Source organism: Symphalangus syndactylus, chromosome 10 (assembly GCF_028878055.3).
Source record: "Symphalangus syndactylus isolate Jambi chromosome 10, NHGRI_mSymSyn1-v2.1_pri, whole genome shotgun sequence".
Lineage (NCBI taxonomy): Eukaryota > Metazoa > Chordata > Mammalia > Primates > Hylobatidae > Symphalangus > Symphalangus syndactylus.
Window position 1 is genome coordinate 95,966,481 of NC_072432.2, and position 25,456 is coordinate 95,991,936.

General features: G+C 39.3%; 1 protein-coding gene across 14 annotated transcripts in view; it reads right to left on the reverse strand.

Annotated features, from left to right (window-relative positions):
* The window catches only part of PLS1 (plastin 1), a 134,995-nt gene that overhangs the window by 41,818 nt on the left and 67,721 nt on the right, over positions 1–25,456 (reverse strand). For 13 of the 14 annotated variants that reach the window (XM_055295173.2, XM_063611303.1, XM_055295174.2 and 10 more), the window contains 2 exons: positions 6,190–6,295; positions 900–1,063 (listed from right to left, as the gene is read on the reverse strand). In XM_055295173.2, coding sequence (XP_055151148.2) covers positions 900–1,063; positions 6,190–6,259 — 234 coding nt within the window. In that variant the 5' untranslated portion in view covers positions 6,260–6,295. Of the gene's footprint in view, positions 1–899; positions 1,064–6,189; positions 6,296–13,313; positions 13,593–25,456 lie in introns of those variants that run through there. The other variant, XM_055295178.2, reaches the window with a different exon arrangement.

Consider the following 25,456-nt stretch of genomic DNA (forward strand, 5'->3'; position numbering starts at 1 on the left):
TTCTATTCTTCCCACTTCATTGGCTTCCTACTGCTTTTAGGATAAAAACAAAAATTCAACATGGCCCTGTGTGACCTAATTCTGAGTTACTTCTCCAGCTACATTCCTTACCCTTACCATCTCAGCTCCAGCCACACAAACCTTCTTTCAGTTGCTTGAGAATATTCACCATCTCTAAAGCCACAGGGACTCTACACATGCTGTCATGTCTACCTGCCTCTCACATTATTCATTTTCCCACAACCCACTTTTATCTGTTTAACATCTTTCTTCAGAACACATCACAGTCTTCACACTGTAGGGATACCTTCCCTGAGTCCCTGGGTTATCCAGCCTTGCCTCCAAATTCAATTCCTTCTACCACAAACTCTCACAGGACCTGCACCACTCTGTCATAGCAATTCTCATAGTTATCTTTTATCAATTTGTGCAATGCAGTCTTCCCCTACACATATAAACTCCATGAAGGCAGGAATCACATTTCTTTTTACTCATCACATTACTCACAGTGCCTAGCAAAATTTCTAGGAAGAGAAAAGCTAAAATACCTGCTTAATCAATAAAGAATGCAAAGTCAGACAATTTATATTTCATAAATATTTTTTCAATTATATTAATGGTCAATAAGCATTGAACTCACCTAGTTATTCTAGGGAATGAATTACTATTATCTAAACCTGATTTCCATTCCAACAATTTGAGAATAATTTTTTCCTTTGCTTTATGAATTAGTTGTGGAAATTATTTCGATAATAATAGTTATTGTCATCATCATCATCATTTTAAAGCAGTCCTTTCTCTGGTCTCTGAAGCTGGATTTAACCAAAGCTAGTGATGACATTACTACAATTCTGCTTTAAGCAAGATTATCAGTAGCCCGAAAGGATTAGATTACTTACTGACACAAACTCTTCAAAACTGATTTTGCCATCTTTGTTGCTGTCAGCAACTGATAGAATTTTCTCCACAATCTCGCGCACCTTGTAGCCAGGCAGAGGAAGGCTTGCTTCCTTAAACAGGTCTTGAAGTTCATAGTCACTGACATACCCACTATTGTCAATATCTGTAATGATATATCATCAAATATATTTTGTAATCTTTGTTGAAGATGTACGCTAAGAAGGCCTTTTGGGAGGATTCACAGACGTGCAGACAGAGCCTTCCACATTTGTTTCACAGGTGGCAGTAACCTTTTTTCCTGTACCTGAACTGTACAGAATATGCTATATGCTTTATTTTAAAAACTCATATTTAAGCCAGGCTTGGTAGTTACAGCTATCTGGGAGGCTAAGGTGTGGGGATCGCCTAAGCCCAGGAGTTCGAGGCTGTAGTGAGCTATGATCGCACCACTGCCCTTCAACTTAGGCAACAGAGTGAGACCCCATCTCTTAAAAAACAAAAACAAAAACAAAAACAAAACAAAACCCTTGTATATATTTAAATGGAGTTTATCCCCATAGATTTAGGGCCACCATATATATTTTAAGGGTACTGTTGCTCTGATAGAAAACCCAGTTTCAGCACATGACTAAGCATCAAAGAAATAAGCATGGGGGGGCCAGACGCAGTGGCTCACACCTATAATCCCAGCACTTTGAGAGGCCGAGGTGGGCAGATCACCTGAGGTCAGGAGTTTGAGATCAGCCTGGCCAACATGGCGAAACCCTGTCTCTACTAAAAATACAAAAATTAGCTGGGCATAGTGACGGGTACCTGTATCAAAGCTACTCGGGAGGCTGAGGTAAGAGAATCACTTGAACCTAGGAGGCAGAAGTTGCAGTGAGCCGAGATTGCGCCACTGTACTCCACCCTGGGCAACAAAGCGAGATTCCATCTCAAAAAAAAAAAAAAAAGGAATAAGCATGGGGAAGTCACAGATAGCTAAAAAGGAGCACCCATTCAGACTTTAACTTCTTGAGAGAATTTAGAAAATAAATCTGCTGACCCCATATTCCATATAAAATACATGCGCTGTGTAAAATACACATAAGGCATTTGTGTTCTATATTTCATTTGGTGGCAGTTCTGTTTCATCTGTCAATAATTCATTGCTTCTTCATTATGTATTCATGACACCATTACGTATGCTGAATCATGCTTGATGTCATTTGAGATTAGGTGTTCAAGAAATTCATACCTATATTTGGAGTTTGGGAAACAGGTTTCCAGGTGTTTTCATGTCATGGCGTCATTGAGAGATGCCCTTCCCTAGGTTTTCCCTAGAGGCAGGTATCACTTCTTGACTCAGAACAAAGGCAACACAAAACACTTCTGCCCAGAGTTGACAGCAGAGCTTTGCACTGTTTTGTTGCCTGGATTCACCTTGTATAGGCTCTCTTTGCTCATCTGGTAATAGCTGCTTTGTTTCCTATATTTCTTGTTCTTCTTAATAAAAGAGCTGCTATGCTAACTGGATTAATGGTTAGGATAGAAACTTTTCTTTGTAACTCTCATATGAAAGTTTTAGAATTAATACTGTTCAGAATGATAGAATATTTCTAGACTGGAACCACCAATAACCAAAATATTGGTATAATTGCAAAATTCAGCTAGGAAGCTAAGTTGCTTGATATTGCAATAATATTGCTTTCTTTGAATTTAGAGAAAAATCTCATTACATGACCAGTTCAGAACTGTTTCCCATAATTCTGAAATATACACATAGATTAGGCTGGCTTATTTCTAAACCAGCATAATAGTAGGAAATATTTTAAAATAAACAAGCCTGAGGAAGTTATTTGCCTAATAACTATCATGTTAAACTAACAAGATTAGTTAAGAGTTAGGATTCTGAAGACAGATATGGGGGCTTAAGCTCCCAGGCTCCATCCCCAGGCCCTCTGTGGTTTTGGTGTGACATGACAAGAACTAATAGAAACCATCTAATGAACATATATGCTTAGCCAAGCGACTTGTTAAGAACTTGACTTATCTCATGAAATTGTTTTTTTCTTTTTTTCTTTGAGACGGAGTCTCGCGCTGTCGCCAGGCTGGAGTGCAGTGAAGTGATAAGAACTTGACTTACCTCATGAAATTCTTTCTTTTTTTCTTTGAGTCAGAGTCTCGCTCTGTCACCAGGCTGGTGTGCAGTGGTGTGATCTCAGCTCACTATAACCTCTGCCTCCCAGTTTCAAGCAATTCTCCTGCCTCAGCCTCCCGAGTAGCTAGGACTACAGGTGCGCACCACCACGCTCAGCTAACTTTTGTATTTTTAGTAGAGATGGGGTTTTACCATGTTGGCCAGGACGGTCTCAATCTCTTGACCTTGTGATCCGCCCGCCTCGGCCTCCCAAAGGGCTGGGATTACAGGCGTGAGCCACCACACCCGGCCATCTCATGAAATTCTTAAAACAACTGTGGGGTGGTTACTAATGTCATCCCCATTTTAAAGGTGAAGAAATAAAGGCTTAGGTTAAATAACCCTAAAGATCACAGTTTGAAAAGAAAACAGGACTTTCTTATAACTCGACAACAACAACAAAACAACTTGATTCAAAAATAGGCAAAGGGCTTGAAATGACATTTCTCCAGAGAAGATATACAATTGGCCAATAAGCACATCAGATGCTAAACATCACTAGTCATAAGGAAAATGCAAATAAAATGAGATACTACTTCACACCTAGGAGAATGCTTATTATCCAAAAGAACAGAAAACAAGTGTTGGTGAGGATGTGAAGAAAATGGAACACTGGTACACCACTGGTAGGAATGTAAAATGGTGCCTTCACTATGGAAAACAGTATGGTAGTTTCTCAAAAAATTACATATGGAATTACCATATGATGTAGCAATTCCGCTACTATGTTTTCATTCAAAATAATTGAAAGCAGGGACTTGAACAGGTATTTGTAAATCCATGTTCATAGCATTATTCACAATAGCCAAAAGGTGGAAGCAACTCAAATGGCCATCAGTGGATGAATGGATAAGCAAAATGTGGCATATACATACAATAAAATATTATTCAACCTTAAAAAGGGAGGAAATTCTGACACACGCTACAACATGGATGAAGCTGTTGATGAGGACACTGTGCTAAGTGAAATAAGCCAGTTACAAGAAGACAAATATTATGTGATTCCACTCATGTGAGGTACCTAGGGTAGTCACATTCATACAGAAGTAGGATGACGGTTACCTGGGGCTGGGGGAGCAGGCAGTGCGAGTTATTGTTTAATGGATATGGAGTTTCAGTTTAGGAAAGGGATGGTGGTGATGAATGTAGAACAACATGAATGTACTAAATGCTAATGAACTATACACTTAAAAATGGTTAAAATGGTAAATTCTGTTATGTATATTTTACCACAATTTCAAAAAGAAACAATACAGAGAAATATTTCAACTTCCCTCTTCTCCCCAGTGGCCCCAAAATACTCCATCTAATAACATTGGATGGCCGTGTTCCTCTGTCCCTGAGAAAAGTGTGCTACAAATTAGCAGAGAGGTTTCTGAGTTCACAGAGTAGCAGTTTATCTTGTAAATAAAGTCAGCAAGTACATATTCTGCTAGTGTTACTGCTTTGCTCAAACAGAACAAATTATCTTGCTCTCAAAATTGTTCCATCAAGGACCTGCTTCTGGGTCGGGGTTTTGTACTTAGCAGAGCAGCTCCCTCACTACGATCTATTGAAAGTCAGCCCTCAACACAAGGTTTTGTTTAAAAAAAAAAAAAAATTGTTCCATCAGTGAATTGTTTATTCAATATATCATTAAATAAATATTGCAAGATTATATTAATATGTTCAGGAGTCAAAGATTAAAGTTGTTGTGCTAAACAAAGCAAATATTACTAATTCATATATTTTACCAAGACCTGGGTAGAACTTTTATTCAAGCTACAAAACTGCATCTATAAAATAACAGAAATATCAAACTACGAGATACATTTTTATTACTTCCTCTATTTCAATGCTCAAAATGAGCAGAACATTTCAACAATTGCCCAGTTTTTGTCTTGAAAAGATTCTGGACACTACATACAATTCTCTATAAAATGTATGATTGTTTTCTGAAAATCATACCATAGTCATACAATGCTCTAATGACAAATATGCCATTCCCAGGGAGAAATGGAAGAGCCCAGAGATTTGTAGAATTTACTTTACTTTATTTCACAGTAATGATTTGTAAAACATGAGCTTCCTGAGTTTTACAGTTTTTTGGTTTTGTTTTTTTTTTTTTTTGGAGTGCTTTATTTTTTAAACATATCATTTTTCTTTGTATTGGTCAATAAAACTCATGTTGCATGATATTTTACTCACATTAATTTTAGTCATTATTAGGTTTGTGAGAAATCTAAGCACGAGACCAGCGGTGATCATTTTCTCCTCCCTGATCTATGGGAGGAGAAATCTATGACTGTTTTTCAGGGAGGGCTCTATTACGCTAGAAAAGGAGCTTGATGAGTAAGGGGCAAACATAGTGGTGTCATTGTCCCAATGTCTATTCACTGTGCTCACCTTTCACTGGGTTCACCTTTCACTTGCATACATTTGCAAACTAAAGCAAAAAAAAAAAAAAGGTATTTATATTCTCCTTGTTTACCGTGGGTTTCCTAAGAGCAAACTGCAGAAGAATTGAGATCCAACAGAGTATGAGGAAAATTTTTTGGAAGAAAAATACGAAACTGTCAAAATGATAATGTCATAAAGACAAAACACTAAATGGCTATAAAAAGTGAAAGAAGAAAAATAAGGCATACGGCCTTTAAAAACAATAGTAAGACTTTCTAAATTATGCATGTGGGAGAAGGAAAATAAGACATATGGCATTTAAAAACTATACTGAGATTTTAAAAATACTCTGCATGAAGTCAGAAAGTGTTATTGTTAGTGCAAAGATGTGAAGGCCAGAGTTCAGTTTATACACAAGGAAGTATTTTTATATTTTTCTCTGTAATAAGGATACCGTGTTAAGTGTATCCAGTTACATAGTCATTCATTAACCTGGATTATTCTCTGCAAAGAAATGATCAAAGAATTCAAAGTCCAATTCACCTAGAAATTCAAGCCAGTCTTAGCTTATCTTTCAGAAAGAAAGAATCCAGTGAAACCTAGATAGAAAAAAAAGGAATAAATCTGGAGGTAATTGGGTGGTGGTAGATGAAATAAAAGGTATTTTTCCATTCCTGAAGTCTGACATCAAGCAGACCAGTAATATCATATTTACTTTTTCTCAAGCATACCTATTTTATTAAATGCCTCTTGTAGTTCTTCAAGCTCCTCCCGAGAAATGGTAGTAGTACTGTTTGCCATCTTTGGACAGAAAAGACTATCTTCAGGTCTTTATATCTAGAAAAAGCAATATTATAAAAAGTATGAAGCCTTTGGAAACATTTAACTAGGCATTATAAGGTACAGAGGAAGTACATTCTCTAGGAGGAATATCTATGAGATCTGGCTGACAAAGAACAAATATGAGTAGGTCCCCTGGTAACAATCTCTCAGCATAGGCCAGCCAAACTATAACTGAGACTCAGTAAGGGGAAGAAACACCTATTTTTCTCACCTTGTGCTTTTACACAGATATTTCTCAATAGCCTAATGAATTAATAATTTCTATTTGCATTTTACCCCACAATTTCAAGAAAATAAGCATTGCATTTCAAGTTTGAGAAAAGTATAGCATTTGTAAATATACAGCATAAGATCAGAAAGTAAAATTTTTTAAGACACGAATAATGTCCACAAAAAAGGTAAATTCAGCATCTGCTTATCTTATAATGGGATTTGTAGTTTTAACATTCAGCTTTACAATATCCAACCACTGCCACATTCTTTCCCCTACCCCATGTGAAGTCTCTGAGGATCTGTGGGGCTCTTCTTTTTTATGGCATGATCGTGGCTCACTGCAGTCCTGAACTCCTAGGCTTAAGTGATCCTCCCACCTCAGCCTCCTGAATAGGTGGGACTACAGGCATGTACCACTGCACCCAGCTAATTTTTTAAGTTTTTGTAGAGACAGGATCTCACTATGTTGTCCAGGCTGGTCTTGAACTCCTAACCTCAAGCAGTCCTCCTGTCTTGGCCTTCGAAAGTTGGGGGCAGGGGGCTTTTGTATTCTGAGTAGGTAAGACAAACTAAAAAGGAAAAAATTATGTAAAACTGGGCTATAGAAAAAGTCACAAGGTGGTGTGTGTTCACTGCAGAAAATAATTGATAATGAACGTCCCAAACAGAAAATTAACCTTACTCATAATCCTTCTATCCAGAAATATTGACAAATATAATTTCGTTGTCTTTATCCTTCTGACCTACTTTCTTTTTTTATTTTTTTTTGCGACAGAGTCTCACTTCTTCACCTAGGCTGGAATGCAATGGCACGATCTCAGCTCACTGCAACCTCCGCCTCCCAGGTTCAAGCGATTCTCCTGCCTCAGCCACCCCAGTAGCTGGGATTGCAGTCATGTACCACTATGCCCACTTAATTTTTGTATTTTTAGTAGAGATGTGGTTTCACCATGTTGGCCAGACTGGTCTCGAACTCCTGACCTCAAGTGATCTACCCACCTTGGCCTCCCAAAGTGCTGGGATTACAGGCGTTGAGCCACTGCGCCCGGCCCCCTTCTTACTTTCAAAACACATGTGTACCTTTTTGGGGGTGAGAACAATGTGACCATATAATATTATAACCTTTTTGTTGGTACTAACACACTGTCACTACCTTTTCATGTTGTTCATCAACATAATACTTAATGGCTACATATTACTATATAATAACTTATTTGGTAAATCCCCTCTTTGAGAGTATTTGCACTAATTTTTCATTACAAATAATGCTTCAATGAACATCCTTGCAGATAAATCTTTGTTCTTCTCCATGTTTATTCTGTGTGATAAATATCTAAAAGTAGAATTACTTACATTTTTAAGACTTCTGATATCTAGCAATGCAACTCTTATTTATTTTTATTATACTTTAAGTTCTGGGATACATGTGCAGAGAACATGCAGGTTTGTTACATAAGTATACATGTGCCATGGTGGTTTGCTGCACCCATCAACTCGTCATCTACATTAGGTATTTCTCCTAATGCTATCCCTCCCCTAGCCCCCACCCCCCAACAGACCCCGGTGTGTGATGTTCCCCTCCTTGTGTCCATGTGTTCTCATTGTTCAACTCTCACTTATGAGTGAGAATATACAGTGTTTGTTTTTCCATTCTTGTGTTAGTTTGCTGAGAATGATGGTTTCCAGCTTCATCCATGTCCCTGCAAAGGACATGAACTCATCCTTTTTTATGGCTGCATAGTATTCCATGGTGTATATGTGCCACATTTTCTTTACCCAGTCTATCATTAATGGGCATTTGGGCTGGTTCCAAGTCTTTGCTATTGTGAACAGTGCCGCAATAAACATACATGTACATGTGTCTTTATAGTAGAATGATTTATAATCCTTTGGGTATATACTCAGTAATAGGATTGCTGGGTCAAATGGTATTTCTGGTTCTAGATCCTTGGGGAATCACCACACTGTCTTCCACAATGGTTGAACTAATTTACACTCCCACCAACAGTGTAAGAGTGTTCCTATTTTTTTTAAGTGAAAGCAAGTTTATTAAGAAAGTAAAGGAATAAAAGAATGGCTACTCTATAGACAGAGTAGCCACAACTCTTATTTTTAAAATGACTTAGTGGCTTTTCTATTCAGTGTAAAGCTAACGATGAATACAAATTATATTGTATTTACCATAAACACTTAGTTCTATCAGATAGTTAATATGTGCCTCAGAAAATAAGTGAAAACAAGTGCTTTATAAAACAATAAGAATTGAAGCTAAGTGGAAAATCCTCTTTTTTATACACTATTATAAACTTGTATTTATATAGAAAGTTCAATATCATCCCTAATTTTTCAGTGAAACACATCAATTTTCGAAATAATTTATTCACTGAAACTTCATTGATCATTGAAAAATTAAATTGTGTGAAGCCGTCTAAGAGTATGGCTCATTTGTGATCTGTACACAAATTTATTCAGGAATGTTGGTGTTCTTTCAAAATAACAGATTTCTATCTCTTACAATTTTTCTGGAGCCTGGTTCTAATTAAATGTGCAATTAATCTTTTGGTCTTATTTTAAATATACTATTGTCCGCTATTTTTAATTCTACACTGTTTTTTAAAAAATTCTAAAGAGCTGAAGTCACTAGAAAAAGGAGTAAATAGAAGTCATCTTACTTCCCAGATGCAGTTTCTTACATCTTAGCATTAAATACTCATTTCATTGGATTCGTACCTTCAGAAAGATTTACTATATTTAAAACTATTTACAGGCATACTTATTTTGTGTTCAAAGAGATTAGTTTTTTTTTAGGATTGTTAAGCATAATTCCCTGGGTCTGCAAAATGTTACTTGTGTTGTGGCTGGCTTTGAATCTCTGTGGTTTCAGTCATCCTGTATATCCTTTCCTGTATTCAAAATGCTTTCTATCCCTTGCCTCAAGTTTTAAAAATAGTGATCCAATTTTAGCATTTGCACTCCACAGAAAGGCTGCAAATTAACAGTGTCTGTGTCGACCTTGCATTTGAAACAATAAAAATAAACCTGGGGTTATAGTCTTTGCTCATGCCTATTCAAATTTATATAATTTGTTAATTACATAAAATGTTTTTAGTCTCCTATAATCAGGCAAAAGCAACATGTAAACTTATCAAAAAAGCAATTTACTCATACAACATTGTTTCCTATCTTTAAAGCTTTGTTTTTATAGCTAATAAGTGTAAAGATGTTGCTTTGAATCCTTTGGCATTAAAATGAAACAAACAGAAAAATATAAAAGGATCTTCAAGATTGGATACAGACAGCTCCTAACTTACAGTGATTTGACTTAGAATTTTTCAACTTCACAATGGTGTGGAAGTTATACACAGTCAGCAGAGAGCGGTATGATACTCTCACCATGCTGGGCAGAGGTGGTGAGCCACAGTCAGCCACACGATTACAAGGGTGAACAACCAATACTCTACATTTACCACGTTGTCAGAAAGTTTTGCCCAACTTTAGGCTACTGATAGCATTCTAAGCACGTTTAAGGTATGCAAGGGAAAGCTGTGAGGTTCAGTAGATTAGGTATACAAAATGCATTTTTTACTTACAGCGGGTTTATTGGAATGGGACTCCTCTATAAGTTAAGGAGCATCTGTACTCTCAAAAAAACAAAACAAGATGCAGAAAAGTAAGTGTGGCAGGGGAAGGAGAGTGATAGTATCAGCTGTATGTTTATAAAATATTTTCTGGAAGGGTACAAAAAAATAGTAACAGTCGTGATTTTTACGTTGTTAGTCTCATGGCAATTCAGGGTTGTTTCTATTGCCTTTTTTTTCCTGAAACTGTTCTAAGAAGGGTTTTAGATTCTGCCAATCATAAAGAATTGCTCTGACTAACTTTGGTAAACTTTTAAAGGCTCAAGGAAGAAATTTGAGGGAGGATAAAAGATCAAATCCAATTTTTACCTAAATTTTCAAAAGTCTCTTTTAGAATGTGCTTCTTTAACTTTCCAAATATATATTTGGTTGTGTCATGGTATACTTGAGGATTAGGTGAGGAAAAAAGAGGCTTTAATGGGTGAAAGAAGTTCCACTTTACATGATTTGTACTTAAAGTGGAAGTAAATTAGCCAGGCGTGGTGGCATGCACCTGTAATCCCAGCTACTCAGGAGGCTGAGGCAAGAAAATCGCTTCAACCCAAGAGGCAGAGGTTACAGTGAGCCGAGATCGTGCCATTGCACTCCAGTCTGGGCAACAAGAGCAAAACTCCATCTCAAAATACAAAACAAAACAAAACAACAAAAAAAAAAAAAAAAAAAAAAAGAAAAGAAAAGTGGGAGAGGAACTGATCCTCTAGGAGAAACGGAGACTGAGGCAGACTGGGAAGAGGCTTACTCTTCATTATATGCTTTTTGTATTCAGTTTTTTAGACTATCAGCCTACCAAAATAAACAAATAACTGAAAAGCAAAGGCAATTTTGGTAAAACATTTTTAAAAAATGAAACAAATACTAGTGGTCTAAAGATACACATTACTGGATACTGATAATGATAAAAATATATATACAGTACCTATAGTGACCATTTTAAATAAGAGCACCTATGTTTCTTTACAAAGCAAAATCTATGATTAAAATAGTGAAATAATTTATAGCTTTCCACAAAGGCACCTTTTCATTTCCCAGCTATTATATTTTCCCATCTTCCACAGTGGCCCTGTCACAAGTCACTTGAAATTCTGACTTCTCAAGCTAGCCCCTGACTCAGGTCAGCCAGCTTTTCCCCTTATCCGTCCTCCAAAATTTCCTTTATTCTTCCTCATCTAGAAATATGAAATATAATGGCAAATATTGAGGGCTTTCAATGGGTCTGGAACTGTGCTAACCTCCTCACATACATGAGCTCACTACGCATTTATCTGCTCTACTGATGGTACAAGCATCATCCCTTAAAAATGTGTATTTGAGGCCTACAGAGATTAGGTGACCTGCCCAAGGAAGGTAGACAAAATAAGAGATTCAAAAGCAAATGTTTTTCTAGTGCCCAAGTTCTTAAGTTCTACATGTAGTTCAATTAGCATTCCTACTCTCTCACGGCAAGCATCATAACTAGTTTTAAAGAAAGGAATGATGACTACTTAACACATGTGAATAACCAGTAAACCAAGCCCATAAAGTGTTAATTCTTCCAACTATATTTACATTACTATTTAATCAATATGTATACATCAGTAAAATAAATGAATCACATCTGTTTCTCAAAATCATACTAAATGAAAAAAGCAAACTGCTAAAGTATACATACAGTATACTATTTATTATAAATTATAAAAACACAAAATACTATATATGTTGCTTATGATCCCATACATATGTAGTAAAACTTAAACACACATGATAATAACACAAATTCAGAATAGTGATGGTCTATGTAGAGGGAGGCAAGGAGCAGGGCTTGCAGGGTACGGCTGGATCTGTTACATCTTTTTTTTTTTGGAGACAAATTCTCACTTTGTTGCCCAGGCTGGAGTGCAGTGGCATGATCTCAGCTCACCGCAGCCTCTGCCTCCCAGGTTTAAGCGATCCTCCTGCCTCAGCCTCCCGAGTAGCTGGGACTACAGGCGCCCATCACCACACCTGGCTAATTTTTTTTTGTATTTTTAGTAGAGACAGGGTTTCACCATGTTGGCCAGGCTGGTCTCGAACTCCTGACCTCAAGTGATCTGCCTGCCTCAGTCTCCCAAAGTGCTGGGATTACAGGCGTAAGCCAATGCCCCCAGCCTGTTACATCTTTTTTAAAGATACAGTTGAAGCAGTTATGGCAAAATGCTAATGTCTGCTCAATCTAGGAAGTGAGTACATGGACATAGGTTATACTGATTCTGTATTTTAGTCTTTTGCTGTAAATAATTCATATTATAAAAAATTATTCTTAAAGAGAAAAAAGGATGCTTCTTAATCCAAAGCCACAAGCCACTAATAAAGGAAAATCAAGCCATAAAAATAATAAAAAATAAAGATGACCAAGAATATGTTTTTGAACAGAGGAAATTTTACCAAGGCTTTAGGAAACTTCTTTTAACTACTTCAATCTTGAGAAATTAATTAATATTATTGTGGGAGAATAATTTATTGAAATGTTAAATTGTGTTTATTCTTTTTCCTCCTCAATTAAAGCAATAACATGCTGGGCGTGGTGGCTCATGTCTGAAATCCCAGCACTTTGGGAGGGCGAGGTGGGCGGATCACGAGGTCAGGAGTTTGAGACCAGCCTGGCCAACATAGTGAAACCTCATCTCTACTAAAAATACAAAAATTAGCCAGGTGTGGTGGCACACGCCTATAGTCCCAGCTACTCGGGAGGTTGAGGCAGGAGAATTGCTTGAACCCAGGAGGTGGGGAGGTTGCAGCAAGCGGAGATCACGCCACTGTACAACAGCCCAGGCGACAATGCGAGATTCTATCTCAAACAAACAAAACAAAACAAAACAGCAATATCACTATAACACTTTCTTATCTGAGGGACTCTGGCAGCACAGAAGGCAAAACAAGTCTAGAATCTGTGGTTCCCTCAGTCTTTGGGAAGAAGCATGAACCTCCTAGAGGGCTTACTTAGGTTGGATGTCCTGGCAATCGGATCTGGGGAAGAGGCCACCTCTGTGAAACCACTAGATGAGGAAGGCAGAGAAAGGGAAAGATCGCCCCCACGGGGAGGAAGGGAAAGATCGCCCCCACGGGGAGGAAGGGAAATCTCTAGGTGCCAGCAAGTAAGTCTGCTGCTTGCTGCCCTAGGGGTGGCAGATGCAACAGAACCTCACCAGAAAGAATCTGCAGACTAAGCCAAGGGGTGTTTCCCAGGCAGCCACTGAAGACTGATGAGAGAGAATAGAGGAGCTTCCTCTCAGCCCTTTGCTCTCCATTAGACCCAGGACAACAGAGGCTGAGGAGTAGATTCCAGGTGCCTGAGAAAGACTTGGCAGTATTCAGGCAGGATGAAGCATGACAATAAAAATAAAGTTGCTTTAAAGAATATCAAGAAATGTGATCTTTATCTGACTTTTATGGAAAAAGACTTGATAGTGTTTCTCTGGAGAATTGACTGAGATCAGAGGTTCTAGAATATTTCAATATCTCTGGTGAGTAGAAGTTCTACTGGTACCCCATGTCCTCTTCTTCTTCTTTGCAAATTATTGTCTCTCTCACCACAGCCCTTCCCTTTTCCTATGTTACTTCCCATTTTCAGCCCTCCATTACAAGTTTACAGATCACAAGGTCACTGAAATAAATCACTATGTGGAAAAAAAAAAAAAAAACAGCTAAGAAATAGTTGAAGAATTTTCCTTCTAGTTTAAAGGAAAACCTGGAAAATATTTTCATCTATATGTCTAGCAATCTCCTTATTCAACCACATTTCACAACAGGGAACTGTATCATTCATTTTGGAAAAAGTAAGTATTCATATTCCATATCAACCTGTCCATTTTTTATCAGATTTTCTTTAACTGGAATGTCTACTGACTCTTGAATATAAGTATGAATTGGGATATCATTTATTTTGTTAAATATTAGTCTCCTACTCTACATAACAGCCTTGACTGTCCTTTGGACAAAGGGTAAAATATATGAAAACAGTGCAATATAATTCAAAAATTTCCTGGGCATCCTTCAGCACTAAAATAACTGAGCTCAACTTTTTCATTCATTCACAAGGGACAGCTATGATAGAAAACTTTTCTTAAAAATTGGTCAGGTGCGGTGGCTCATGCCTGTAATCCCAGCATTTTGGGAGGCCAAGGTGGGCAGATCACTTGAGGTCAGGAGTTCGAGACCAGCCTGGCCAACATGGTGAACTCCTGTCTGTACTAAAAATGCAAAAATTAGCCAGGCGTGGTGGCATGCACCTATAATCCCAGCTACTTGGGAGGCTGAGGCACAAGAATCGCTTGAACCAGGGAGGTGGAGGTTGCAGTGAACTGAGATTGCGCCACTGCACTCCAGCCTGGGTGACAGAGTGAGACTCTATCTCAAAAGCAAAAAAAAAAAAAGTAATTAATTTGATTGCCAACAGCCTGGATTTGCCAAATCCTGGGCTATTTTAAAAAGACAATTTTATTTTCAAACACATAAAATGATTTCCCACATGCTTAGACAATCCTAGAGACCCTGAGAACTTCAATTATGCACCATTACGAAGTGTTAAGCCAGGAACAGCGCACCGGGGGTGAAGTGACACTGGTTCCAAACTGACTGACTCTTTTGTGATCTCTTTTTTTTTTTTTTTTTGAGACGGAATTTTGTTCTTGTTGCCCAGGCTGGAGTGCAATGGCGTGATCTCGGCTCACTGCAACCTCCACCTCCCGGGTTCAAGCGATTCTCCTGCCTCAGCCTCCCTAGTAGCTGGGATTACAGGCGCCTGCCACCACGCCCAGCTAATTTTTTGTATTTCTAGTAGAGATGAGGTTTCACTATGTTGGCCAGGCTGGTCTCGAACTCCTGATCTCAGGCGATCCACCCACCTCAGCCTCCCAAAGTGCTGGGATTACAGGCATGAGCCATGGTGCCCGGCTTGTGATCTCTTAAAGGGAGGCCTGACAATCTCCTACAAAAACAAAAAATAACAATACACTGTTATTTTAACATTGGGACTTTTTCTGCTTCAGTCTTCCCAAGTATTTACCATTCATTATACCCCACATTGCCAAATTAATGTGGTCTCTGTTCTCCACTCTCAGTTTGACAGCTTGGAAGGCCAATTCCCCCATATCCTTAACGCCTTCCCATTGGCATAAGACATCATCACCTCTGTCTTTTCCTTTGCTCACTGTCTTCATTTCTTATGTATTATTCCGTTCATGTACATTAATTTATTCTTGGTTATGTGTTGTGTTGTAATGGTCTTATTTTGCTATTTTATTCTCATCCCACCTTCCTATCATTGTTTGCTCCTTGAAGGTAAAGGATATTTTATATTTTTATATTCCCAGTGGCCTTGTGTTTTATGTGTGGGGAAAGGTTAGTAAAATTCATTAAAGGTAATATTTCTTTAATATTTCTCTTCACAGAGCATAAGGAGTACTAGGTAACAAAGGGCCAAATAAAACAACAGTTTATGGGAAATGTGCCACCAACTGACAAGAGGAGACGAAGAGTCTCTATACGTCAATAACCAGTTCTCTTCATTCACTTACCCATTTATTTATTCAACAACAACTTATTGAGCACCTGTTTGCTGTACCTCTTTACTGTGCTGTGTATTAGAAGCACAAAGACTAATTTGACAGCATTCAAATTTTTTAATCCACATGTTTATACATGGTGTTTCTTCTAAACCTATCAAAATAATTTTTGTTGGGCCAGGAGCAGTGGTTCATGCTGTAATCCCCACACTTTGGGAGGCCAAGGCCAGAGGATTGCTTGAGGTCAGGAGTTCAAGACCAGCCTGGGCAACATAGTGAGACTTTGTCTCTACAAAAAAAGAAAAAAAATTTAAGTTAGCCAGGCATGGTGGTATGCACCTATAGTCCTACTACTTGGGAGGCTGAGATGGGAGCATCACTTGAGCCTAGGAGTTTGAGGCTATAGCGAGCTATGATTGTGCCATTGCATTCCAGCCTGGGCAACAGAGCAAGACTCTGTCTCAAAAAAATAACAGTATTTGTAAACTTTTTCCTAATCATTTTACAAAGGAGTTAATGATATAGCCTTCATTCTTTCCTAGGTGAAGCTTTTAAGTTCTGATCCTCTTGTGCAAACACTAGATATATAAACAAAGAAATCTTCTAGCAAAGCAGAGAACAGACAGGGCTTACCTACATCCCCTCCCTACTGCCTCACCACACGGGCCACCACCATGGTCATCTCCATGACCAGCCACGGTCATTATATTCCCATGCATTTGCAATTTGGGACTGGCCTTCACTGGTTGTCAGACTTGCCACCAAGACTTTTCTACTATTTACTTAAAAGCCCCAACATGTGGCCCCTAGTAAGGGAGTTTAAATTCATTCATTCATGTATTCAACAAATACATCCTATTTGGCTGGGCTAAATGAAGATATAAAGATGAGTAAGAATCAGTTTCTCCTAAAACTATACTCATACAATATAGTGCTTATAAGGTTCAACTGTTAATGCCTGAAAAGTTTAATTTAAACTGATTTTTTGTAAACAGTACAATCTTATGATTATTGCTCTTTGATGAACAAATTAGAATCATCTTCTAATTCACTTTCTGTTTAAATCTGGATATAAAGGGGTCTCTTTTTATATTATATACCACGTATTATAGGAGTTATTCAGCATATATCATATATGGCTTTGGGTTAGAAGTTTCTGAACTAGGGCCAGGCATGGTGGCTCACATGTGTAATCCCAGCACTTTGGGACGTCAAGGTGGGCAGATAGCTTGAGCTCAGGAGATGGAGACCAGCTTGGGCAACATGGTGAAACCCCATCTCTACTAAAAAAAATACAAAAATTAGCTGGCCATGGTGGCTTGTGCCTGTAGTCCCAGCCACTCTGGAGGCTGAGGTGGGAGGATCGCTTGAGCACAGGAGGTGTGGGTTGCAGTGAGCCGAGATCATGCCACTGCACTCCAGCCTGGGCAACAGAGCTAGACCATCTCAAAAAAAAAAAAAAAAAAAAAAAAAAAAGTTTCTGAACTAACTGTAACCAAGGCAATTGTATCATATAGAATGGTGATGTGAGAAGGCTAAAAGGGGTGGGTGAGAATATGCATATGTACACACATACTCACATGCATGAGTTTAAGAGAAAACAAGAATAAGACAAAGACAAAGACCAAAGACGTGAAGAAAACAGAAACAAGCTCTTGGAAAAGCATTTGGTATGAGAAAGATTCACATTGCAGCAAAATTATCCATTTCTTCATTAAACCTAAGTGCAAGTCAGGGGTGGCAGTTACCAGAATAACAATGTAAAAACATGCAATGAGTCAGCAAGTATTTGGTGAAGAAAAATATGGACGCAGACCCAAAAACTGGCTGTACAGAAGGACTTAGAAGAAATAACTTTCCCAAGGAAAGACAACATACTGAAATCAAAGCTGCTGGCACCACAGCTCTGACTTTACTTTTTAACACATGGGATTTGGTCACTCAAGCACAGAGGTTCAAATGTTATTTGACTTGTGCAACTGATTGAGTGAGCATGCAGAGTTAGACTTGCTTACTGAATGGTTAAATTAGCATGCCAAAAACAAGCAAACAAACAAACAAACAAAAACCAACAGCAATGTAGTCTCTTCTCACAAGGCCTTTATCCCAGAGTTTTCCCCATTATCCATGGCTAACACCAAACAGGCGCTATTCAGTTTTGAAACCCAAACACTTCAAGTGATCAGTGAGGAAGTACATATTGAAGGGATGGCCTAGGCAAAGAGGGACAATGTGAAATGTGTGCCTCACCTTGGTCCCCCGGCCTCCTACTCTGTGCCCTCGGCTCCACTCAGATAGATGCGCTAATGGATTTGCCACGCCTTTGAGGACACAGGCACTGCTCCCTCACTGTAGCCTGTCCAAGGGGCACGAAAATCTTTGCCTCTTTGTTGGCAGAGCCAAGGTTAGTAAGTTTGCTTAGCTGAAAAATAGGAAACTAGATTAAAAGTATACATAAAAGGTGCAAAGTAGGATTTACTAACCAACGCACAATAAAAAGTTATCAATAGGAGACTGACTGGAACCATTTGTAGGGGTGAAAGAAAGGGAATGACTTAGTCCTCAGTACTTTCCTAAAGCCTTAAGTCCTCTCTAAATCCAACATTGGGTGAATATAGATAACTTGCGAGCTGAGGAAATTAGAATCTACGAAGTGGGAATCAGTTCTTCTGAGGACCTGCTGAACAATGATGCCCCAGGGCCCCAAGCTCAGCAACACTTCCAATCTATAGCCATGAACATTCTTCCTGGTTCCTGAAGTCCTGGATGAAGAAAGAGGCCCCTCCCCATTTGACTCCCCAACCTTTACCCCTTCCTTAATGTGTCCATAATGCCTATCCCCTGGAAATCCCATCCATGTCTCTAAGCCTACAAGGGCCAGGCAGGAAGTCAGAAGTGTGATTCAGGCCTGGTAAGGGATGGGAAGGGCTCTGAAAAGGAGCAGCCACTGCTGAACTCCAGTGGACTGTTGCCAAGAAGAATGAGGCCCAGGGTTGCTAGATCTTCTGATTTTTCAAGGAAAGTCAGAGATCCATATTTTTATGTGAAATTTGATTTTTAAGCTTTGGCAAACAATTTGAATTATTATAAAGCACTGTGTGTGCCAGATGAGTCCTTCAGTCTATTAAGTTTGGTTCTTCACCTTCTTGATTCTGTTCATTCATTGGCCTCCCAGGGAGCCTTGACGGAAATGCCGTGTGTTTCTTTAGAAACACTCCCATCAGCTGGGCACAGTGGCATGTGCCTGGAGTCCCAGCTACTCAAAAGGCTGAGGTGGGAGGATTGCTTGAAGCTAGGAGTTCGAATCCAGCCTGAGCAAGATAGTGAGACCCCGCCCCCCATCTCCATCTCTTTTTTTTTTGGGGTTTTTTTTTTTTTTTTTTTTTTTTAGACAGAGTTCCTTTCTTATCATCCAGGCTGGAGTGCAATGGCACAATTTTGGCTCGCTACAACCTCTGCCTCCTGGGTTCAAGTGATTCTCCTGCCTCAGTCTCCAAAGAAGCTGAGATTACAGGTGCACATCACCATGCCCAGCTAATTTTTGTATATTTTTAGTAGAGATGGGGTTTCATCATGTTGGCCAGGCTGATCTCGAACTCCTGACTTCAGGTGATCCACCCGCCTCGGCCTCCCAAAATGCTGGGATTACATGCGTTAGCCACTGTGCCCAGCCCTGTCTCCATCTCTTAAAAGTAAAGAAAAAAGAAAAAGAAACGCTTCCGTCAAATTAGCTCACTGAGGGCCAGAAGAAAATATTTGGTCTCTAAACTTGGGTCTCAAAACCCAACCTCAGTTTTACACCACTCATCATATCCCTGAACCCAATAAGGGGCATTTCCAATTGTCACTTCCTCTGAAAGATGAGGGGCCAGCAGGTCACAAGCCTATTAACCACAGAGACTTTCCCAGCTCAGGCAACTGGGCTTGCCCAGCATCCCAGGATCTTTTTCTTCTCATTTAGTATTTATATCCCATCTACGGTCCCCTACCCCTACTCCCACTTTAGGCCTTCCCTGGCTCTCTGGGAAAATTCAACACATGAGCATTACCCAAGTCCCCATCATTATAATGTCAGTATTAACACTTCAAGTATAATTTCCTCAACATGTTTTATTTTCTCCTTCAGCAACTATTTCCCTTCTTCTGGCAACAGTCCTAACTTTAGTTCTGATATTCCACCTGTAATGATACATCCATGCCATTTTTGGCTGAAGTTCCAGGTCCAAGCCATGCAGCACATCACATTCCCTGGCCACAGTGATTTTGCTTTAGGAATAGGCATAAAATCCAGCTGGAGCCAACAAGACGTAACAAGGCTTTTGTAAAGCATTATATAATGAGAATCCCCACATGATCCCCTGAATCAGAAAGGAAGTAGAGGTCAGAATAGCTGCAGCCATCATGCCTCCAACAAAGAGAGAACACAAGGCTAAGAAGAAGCCAAAACCAGACAACGATTAGCCGGGCATGGGGGTAGGCACCTGTAGTCCCAGCTACTCAGGAGGCTGAGGCACAAGAATCACTTAAACCCGAGAGGCAGAGGTTGCAGTGAGGTAAGATCACACCACTGCACTCCAGCTTGGGCGACAGAGCAAGACTCAGTCTCAAAAAAAAAAAGAAGAAGAAGAAGCCAAAACCAACACTGCAGAAAACAAACAGTAAAGACAAGACACATTCTGGCAGGGTTGTCAGGAATTCAGAGTCCTGAATTCCATGTGTTTTTTTTTTCTTTTGGTGGTTACTCAAAACAATTTATTAAAAGCCATTTAAACTGGGTTTCTATTGCTTTGAGCAACAAGTGTCGAAACGAATATACAGAGAGCAAAAACAAACAATCTACATGAAGAAAATGGGAGGCAAGTCACTTCCTCAAAGGATGGAGAATATTTGGGCATTCTGAATTAGGAAAGAAAATTAACTATATTTTCCAAATAAGTTTATATCTAGATAATAGGCATTACTTTGATCATAATTTGTATTTTACCACCACCTCACCTAATCCCAGTAACTCAGTGTATCAGTGAACCACAGAAGTCAGTTTATAGTTGCTCCCACATCGATCAGCAGTATTAAAGATTATATTCATAGCCTAAGAGTCTCTAGACCTATGATTGCTTTGTACCTTTTCTTCCCTTTCCCTTCATTCAGAAAAATTCTTCCTATTCACTTTTTTTTTTTGAGACAGGGTCTCACTCTGTTGCCCAGACTGGAGTTCAGTGGCGTGATCTCAGCTCACTGCAAGCTCCATCTCCCAGGTTCAAGCAATTCTCCTGCCACAGCCTCCCTAGTAGCTGAGATTTCAGGCATGAGCCACCATGCCTGGCTAATTTTTTGTATTTTTAGTAGAGATGGGGTTTCATCATGTTGGTCATGGCTGGTCTCAAACTCCTGACCTCAGGTGATCCACCTGCCTCAGCATTCCAAAGTGCTGGGATTACAGGCATGAACCACCATGCCTGGCCTTTTTTTTTTTTTTTTTTTTTTTGACATAGGGTCTCACTCTGTTACCCAAACTGGAGTGTAGTATTATGATCATGGTTCACTGCAGCCTGGAACTCCAGGGCTCAGGTGATCTACCTTAGCCTCCCGAGTAGCTGGGACTACAGGCGTGTACCACCAAGCCCGGCTCCTATTAACTTTTAATTCACCTTCAGCTAAAGATGACGAAGTGAGTAGTAATATATTATGAGAAATAGGCAGGTCTTTCTGGCATGAGGCAGGGCAGGGCAATCTAGCTGCAATGACATACAAAGTCAACAAATCATTAAAATCAGGAAACTTCTAAAGTATTGCATGTAGAGAGAAAAAAGCAATTTACTTAGTATCTGAGAGTAAAAAATATATATGTCCAAGATGTTTGCAGATTTATCCAACATCCTACCAAAAACAGGTACACTGAGTGGCAAGTCCCTTTAAGTTAGATTTCCAAAGTGGTGCCTGACCCAGATCTCAGTAAGACCCACACTATAATTTGCTGTGTGGCATGATAATGTGCTTTCAAAGCACAAAGGGAACAAGAAGGATGCATGGCAGACAATTCAGGAGTGAATGAAGCTGAAAAAATTCAAAACTTTCCATTTTTGTACAGGCATTTTTATATATGGTCAGATATCTAACATAGGTACAGCTTCTCAAAAAAATTGGCCTGAAATAAAACTTATGTAGGAACATTAGAAATGAGAGCTTCTTTATCAAATCTATTTGTTGTTTTTATTATTGTTTTGAAGTTCCAGTTGACAATAATAATGTCACTATATTGCTACTCATAATCACACAAGCTGCCCAATTCTCTATTTTCAAATCCTGGAGGAGGAAAATATTCCAAAAACTGATGCCTCCCACAACTGAATTTTCTCATCTTTTTTAGTTTGTTCCATTAAACTATACTTCAATTTCCTTCATGAGATCACAGCCTCAACAATTTTAGTTAAACCTTTACCTATAGACTCCAAACCTTTCAACAATCTTGATTTCCCACTACATCCTGAAAAAGGCCTCCTCTTTCTCCTGAGGCCTCTTCCGTATTGTTCTACAACTTTCCTTCATGCCATTTCCTGTCCCTAGGAACTCTATTCTCCCACAGCCAAACCTTTACCCCCACTCAAAGCAAAGCTCAAATTCCACCATGAATTTTTTCCTTCATTGCCCTCATTTCATTTCAGCACAGATTTATTGGGAAAATCTAAGGTGCTAGGTGCTGTGCCAAGTGTTGGAGTCAATCAAATGGTGACTCACACACAGACCTGACTCAAAGAGTTTACAACTTAGTAAGGGAGTCAATGAACCAAAGATGACAGCAATGGCAAACACATGACTCCCTTACCCACTGCAGACATCTCTCACCAATTGCAGTTCTTTCTCACTGAGCCTTGAGTGGTTCAGGATCCCTTTTCAACACAGTCCTCCACACAGCCCCTACTAGAGAGTCAGCTCTCAAAATGAACTAGAACCCCTGTACAGGCTAGAATGAAATAAGTAGCAAAGAAAGAATCATCTGACTAGAAATTCAAGGAAGGCTTTCTAGAGTAGGTACCAATGGGCTGAAAAAATGAATTGAAAAATGAACAGGCATGAGGTCAGGAGTTCGAGACCAGTCTGGTCAATATGACGAAACCCCGTCTCTACTAAAGCCAGGTATGGTGGTGTGCACCCGTAATCCCAGCTGCTTGGGAGGCTGAGGCAGAAGAATCACGTGAACCTGGAAGGCAGAGGTTGCAGTGAGCCAAGATTGTGCCATTGCACTCCAGCCAGGGCAACAGTGCGAGACTCTGTCTCAAAAAAAAAAAGAAAAGAAAAATAAAAGAAAAATGAACAGGCAGACTGAAAAAGATGCAAACCCCAGCTAAGGGAGAAAAACCTTACTGGTCTCTCCAACAGACCACTCATAATCTGACAAATGGAGTTCTTGACTATTTATATTGTATTATAGCATCTTATCACCTTGTAATTTTTAAGTATAGAAGAAATATGATACACCATTATCCTTAAGAAACTCCTAAGGTGGTAAGATGATGCAATATAGATTTTAGTTAACAATACAGATTTAGTTAACAAAATCACCTTTAATTTCTCAGTGGCAATGATGGTGATGATTCTATTCAAAAAATGTCACTTCTTTGAAAGCCTTTAATTTTCTGTTAGTCTTTTTGACTATTGGTAATTTGCATATCTGGCACATGAAAAATTACCACTCCCAACTCCAAACACACCTACATGCTACACCTTGTATTTAGAGGAGGCCAATATTGGCCAACTTAAGGACTCTCCCTTTTTCCACCCAAATAGGTCAAAAATGCATTTCTTCTTATGTACCTTAGAAAAGAAGGTATATTCTCACTTCCTCCAAGCCAAGCTTTCTAAGAAGGAATTTTCTGTGACTTCCAGGACTCTTAGCTTCATCTGTGTCGCGTTACCTACTGACAGTGGAAAGATTTAATCTTCCTACTTGCTATTTGTGCCAATTAAGATATTTTCACTATAAGCAACAAACAAACCTGATTCTGGTAACATTTGTCAAAAAAGGAATGCACTAGATTCAGGGCATTGACTCAAAGAAACAAGAGAGGGCTAAAGAAATAGACTCCCAAAGAACAGGCGCCAGACAGCTCCACGGAGCTCCACAGTAAGAACTATGATGTGCTGCTTTGCAGCACTGTCTCCAGATGCCTTTGCTGCTATCTGAGGATGACAGTCTAGTTCCCAGGATGTTGTGTGACTGGCAGAGCTTCAGCAACATGCCCATGCCTGTAGTAATGGGATATCAGGAAGACAAGAACTAAAGCTATGGAGGAACTTTTTCCTATACTCGTTTGCCTTCTGTAGTCTTTATTTGCATGAAGCAAAGATGAAGTTTTAAATCTGAATCCTAAGCAAATGCAAGCATGCCATCCTAAGAATCTTCTCCTGACCTGAACTCATTGCATCCAATCAAAAACACATGAAAGTTGTATAAACATGGCTCATAAAAATCTCCCCCTAGCTCCCTACCCAAAAAACACAAAAGACAGCACTCATGCCTTACACAGTGGCAGTCCAAATACAGCAAGTGAGACTTCCCTTACCCCTTTAATAATAGGCATTCATGTGCATTCACTATAGGCCAAGCACTGTTCTAAGTACTACATGTACTGACTCATTGAATCCTCACAGCAACTCTATGAGGTTGATATTATTACAGTTCGCACTTCAGAATTAAAGAAATTGAGACCAAAAGCTTCACATAAGTGGCGGAGCTGGGCTCTGAACCCAAGGAGTCTGCCAAGTCCAGACCCTTAATTATATAATGGCTTCATATTGGTGGTCTCCATGAAGCCCCTTCCATGCCTACATCTTATGTTGTACCCCCTAGGACCTTCTCCTGTTAGAAGCTGCCCTAGAACCTGACTTATCGGTACAGAACTACCAGGGTGAAGTGTGGGCAGAATGTGACCTGTCTTATGATACTCAGGGAATGGATTAAAAGATTTAAATGAGCTTTGTGAAAATGACACACATTTTTAAATCATATTTTTTTTTCCTCTGAAAAAGTACCTTGTTCCTATTTTCTATGTATTATTTAGTAACAGGAAATTGTATGTTAGAGATAATGCTCGGACTGTAACTCCCTATAATGATAAATATCTCATTCAGAATGAATGCCTCAAGACCAACACTAAAGAACTGTCAAAGAGCCGGAAGCTGTCAGTCATTTCCAAGTGCTCTGGAATAACCCAGGTATTACCTCCTGGTTTGTAATCCTCTTTCCTCCAGTTCTAGCTGGGAATTTCAATGTAAATGATTCACAGCAACACAAGAGAGATTCTGATCCAACTTGAGTCTGAGTGAGCAGAGGAGTCCTACCCAGCGTGCTTCGAAGTCAGGGTTTAAACTTTAACCTCTAAAACACGCATTGGTTAAAACTTGAAGTTTTTCACTCTTTTTTTTAATTATTATACTTTAAGTTTTAGGGTACATGTGCACAATGTGCAGGTTTGTTACATATGTATACATGTGCCATGTTGGTGTGCTGCACCCATTAACTCGTCATTTAGCATTAGGTATATCTCCTAATGCTATCCCTCCCTGCTCCCCCTACCCCACAACAGTCCCCGGAGTGTGATGTTCCCCTTCCTGTGTCCATGTGTTCTCATTGTTCAATTCCCACCTATGAGTGAGAACATGCGGTGTTTGATTTTTTGTCCTTGCAATAGTTTACTGAGAATGATGATTTCCAGTTTCATCGATGTCCCTATAAAGGACATGAACTCATCCTTTTTTATGGCTGCATAGTATTCCATGGTGTATAT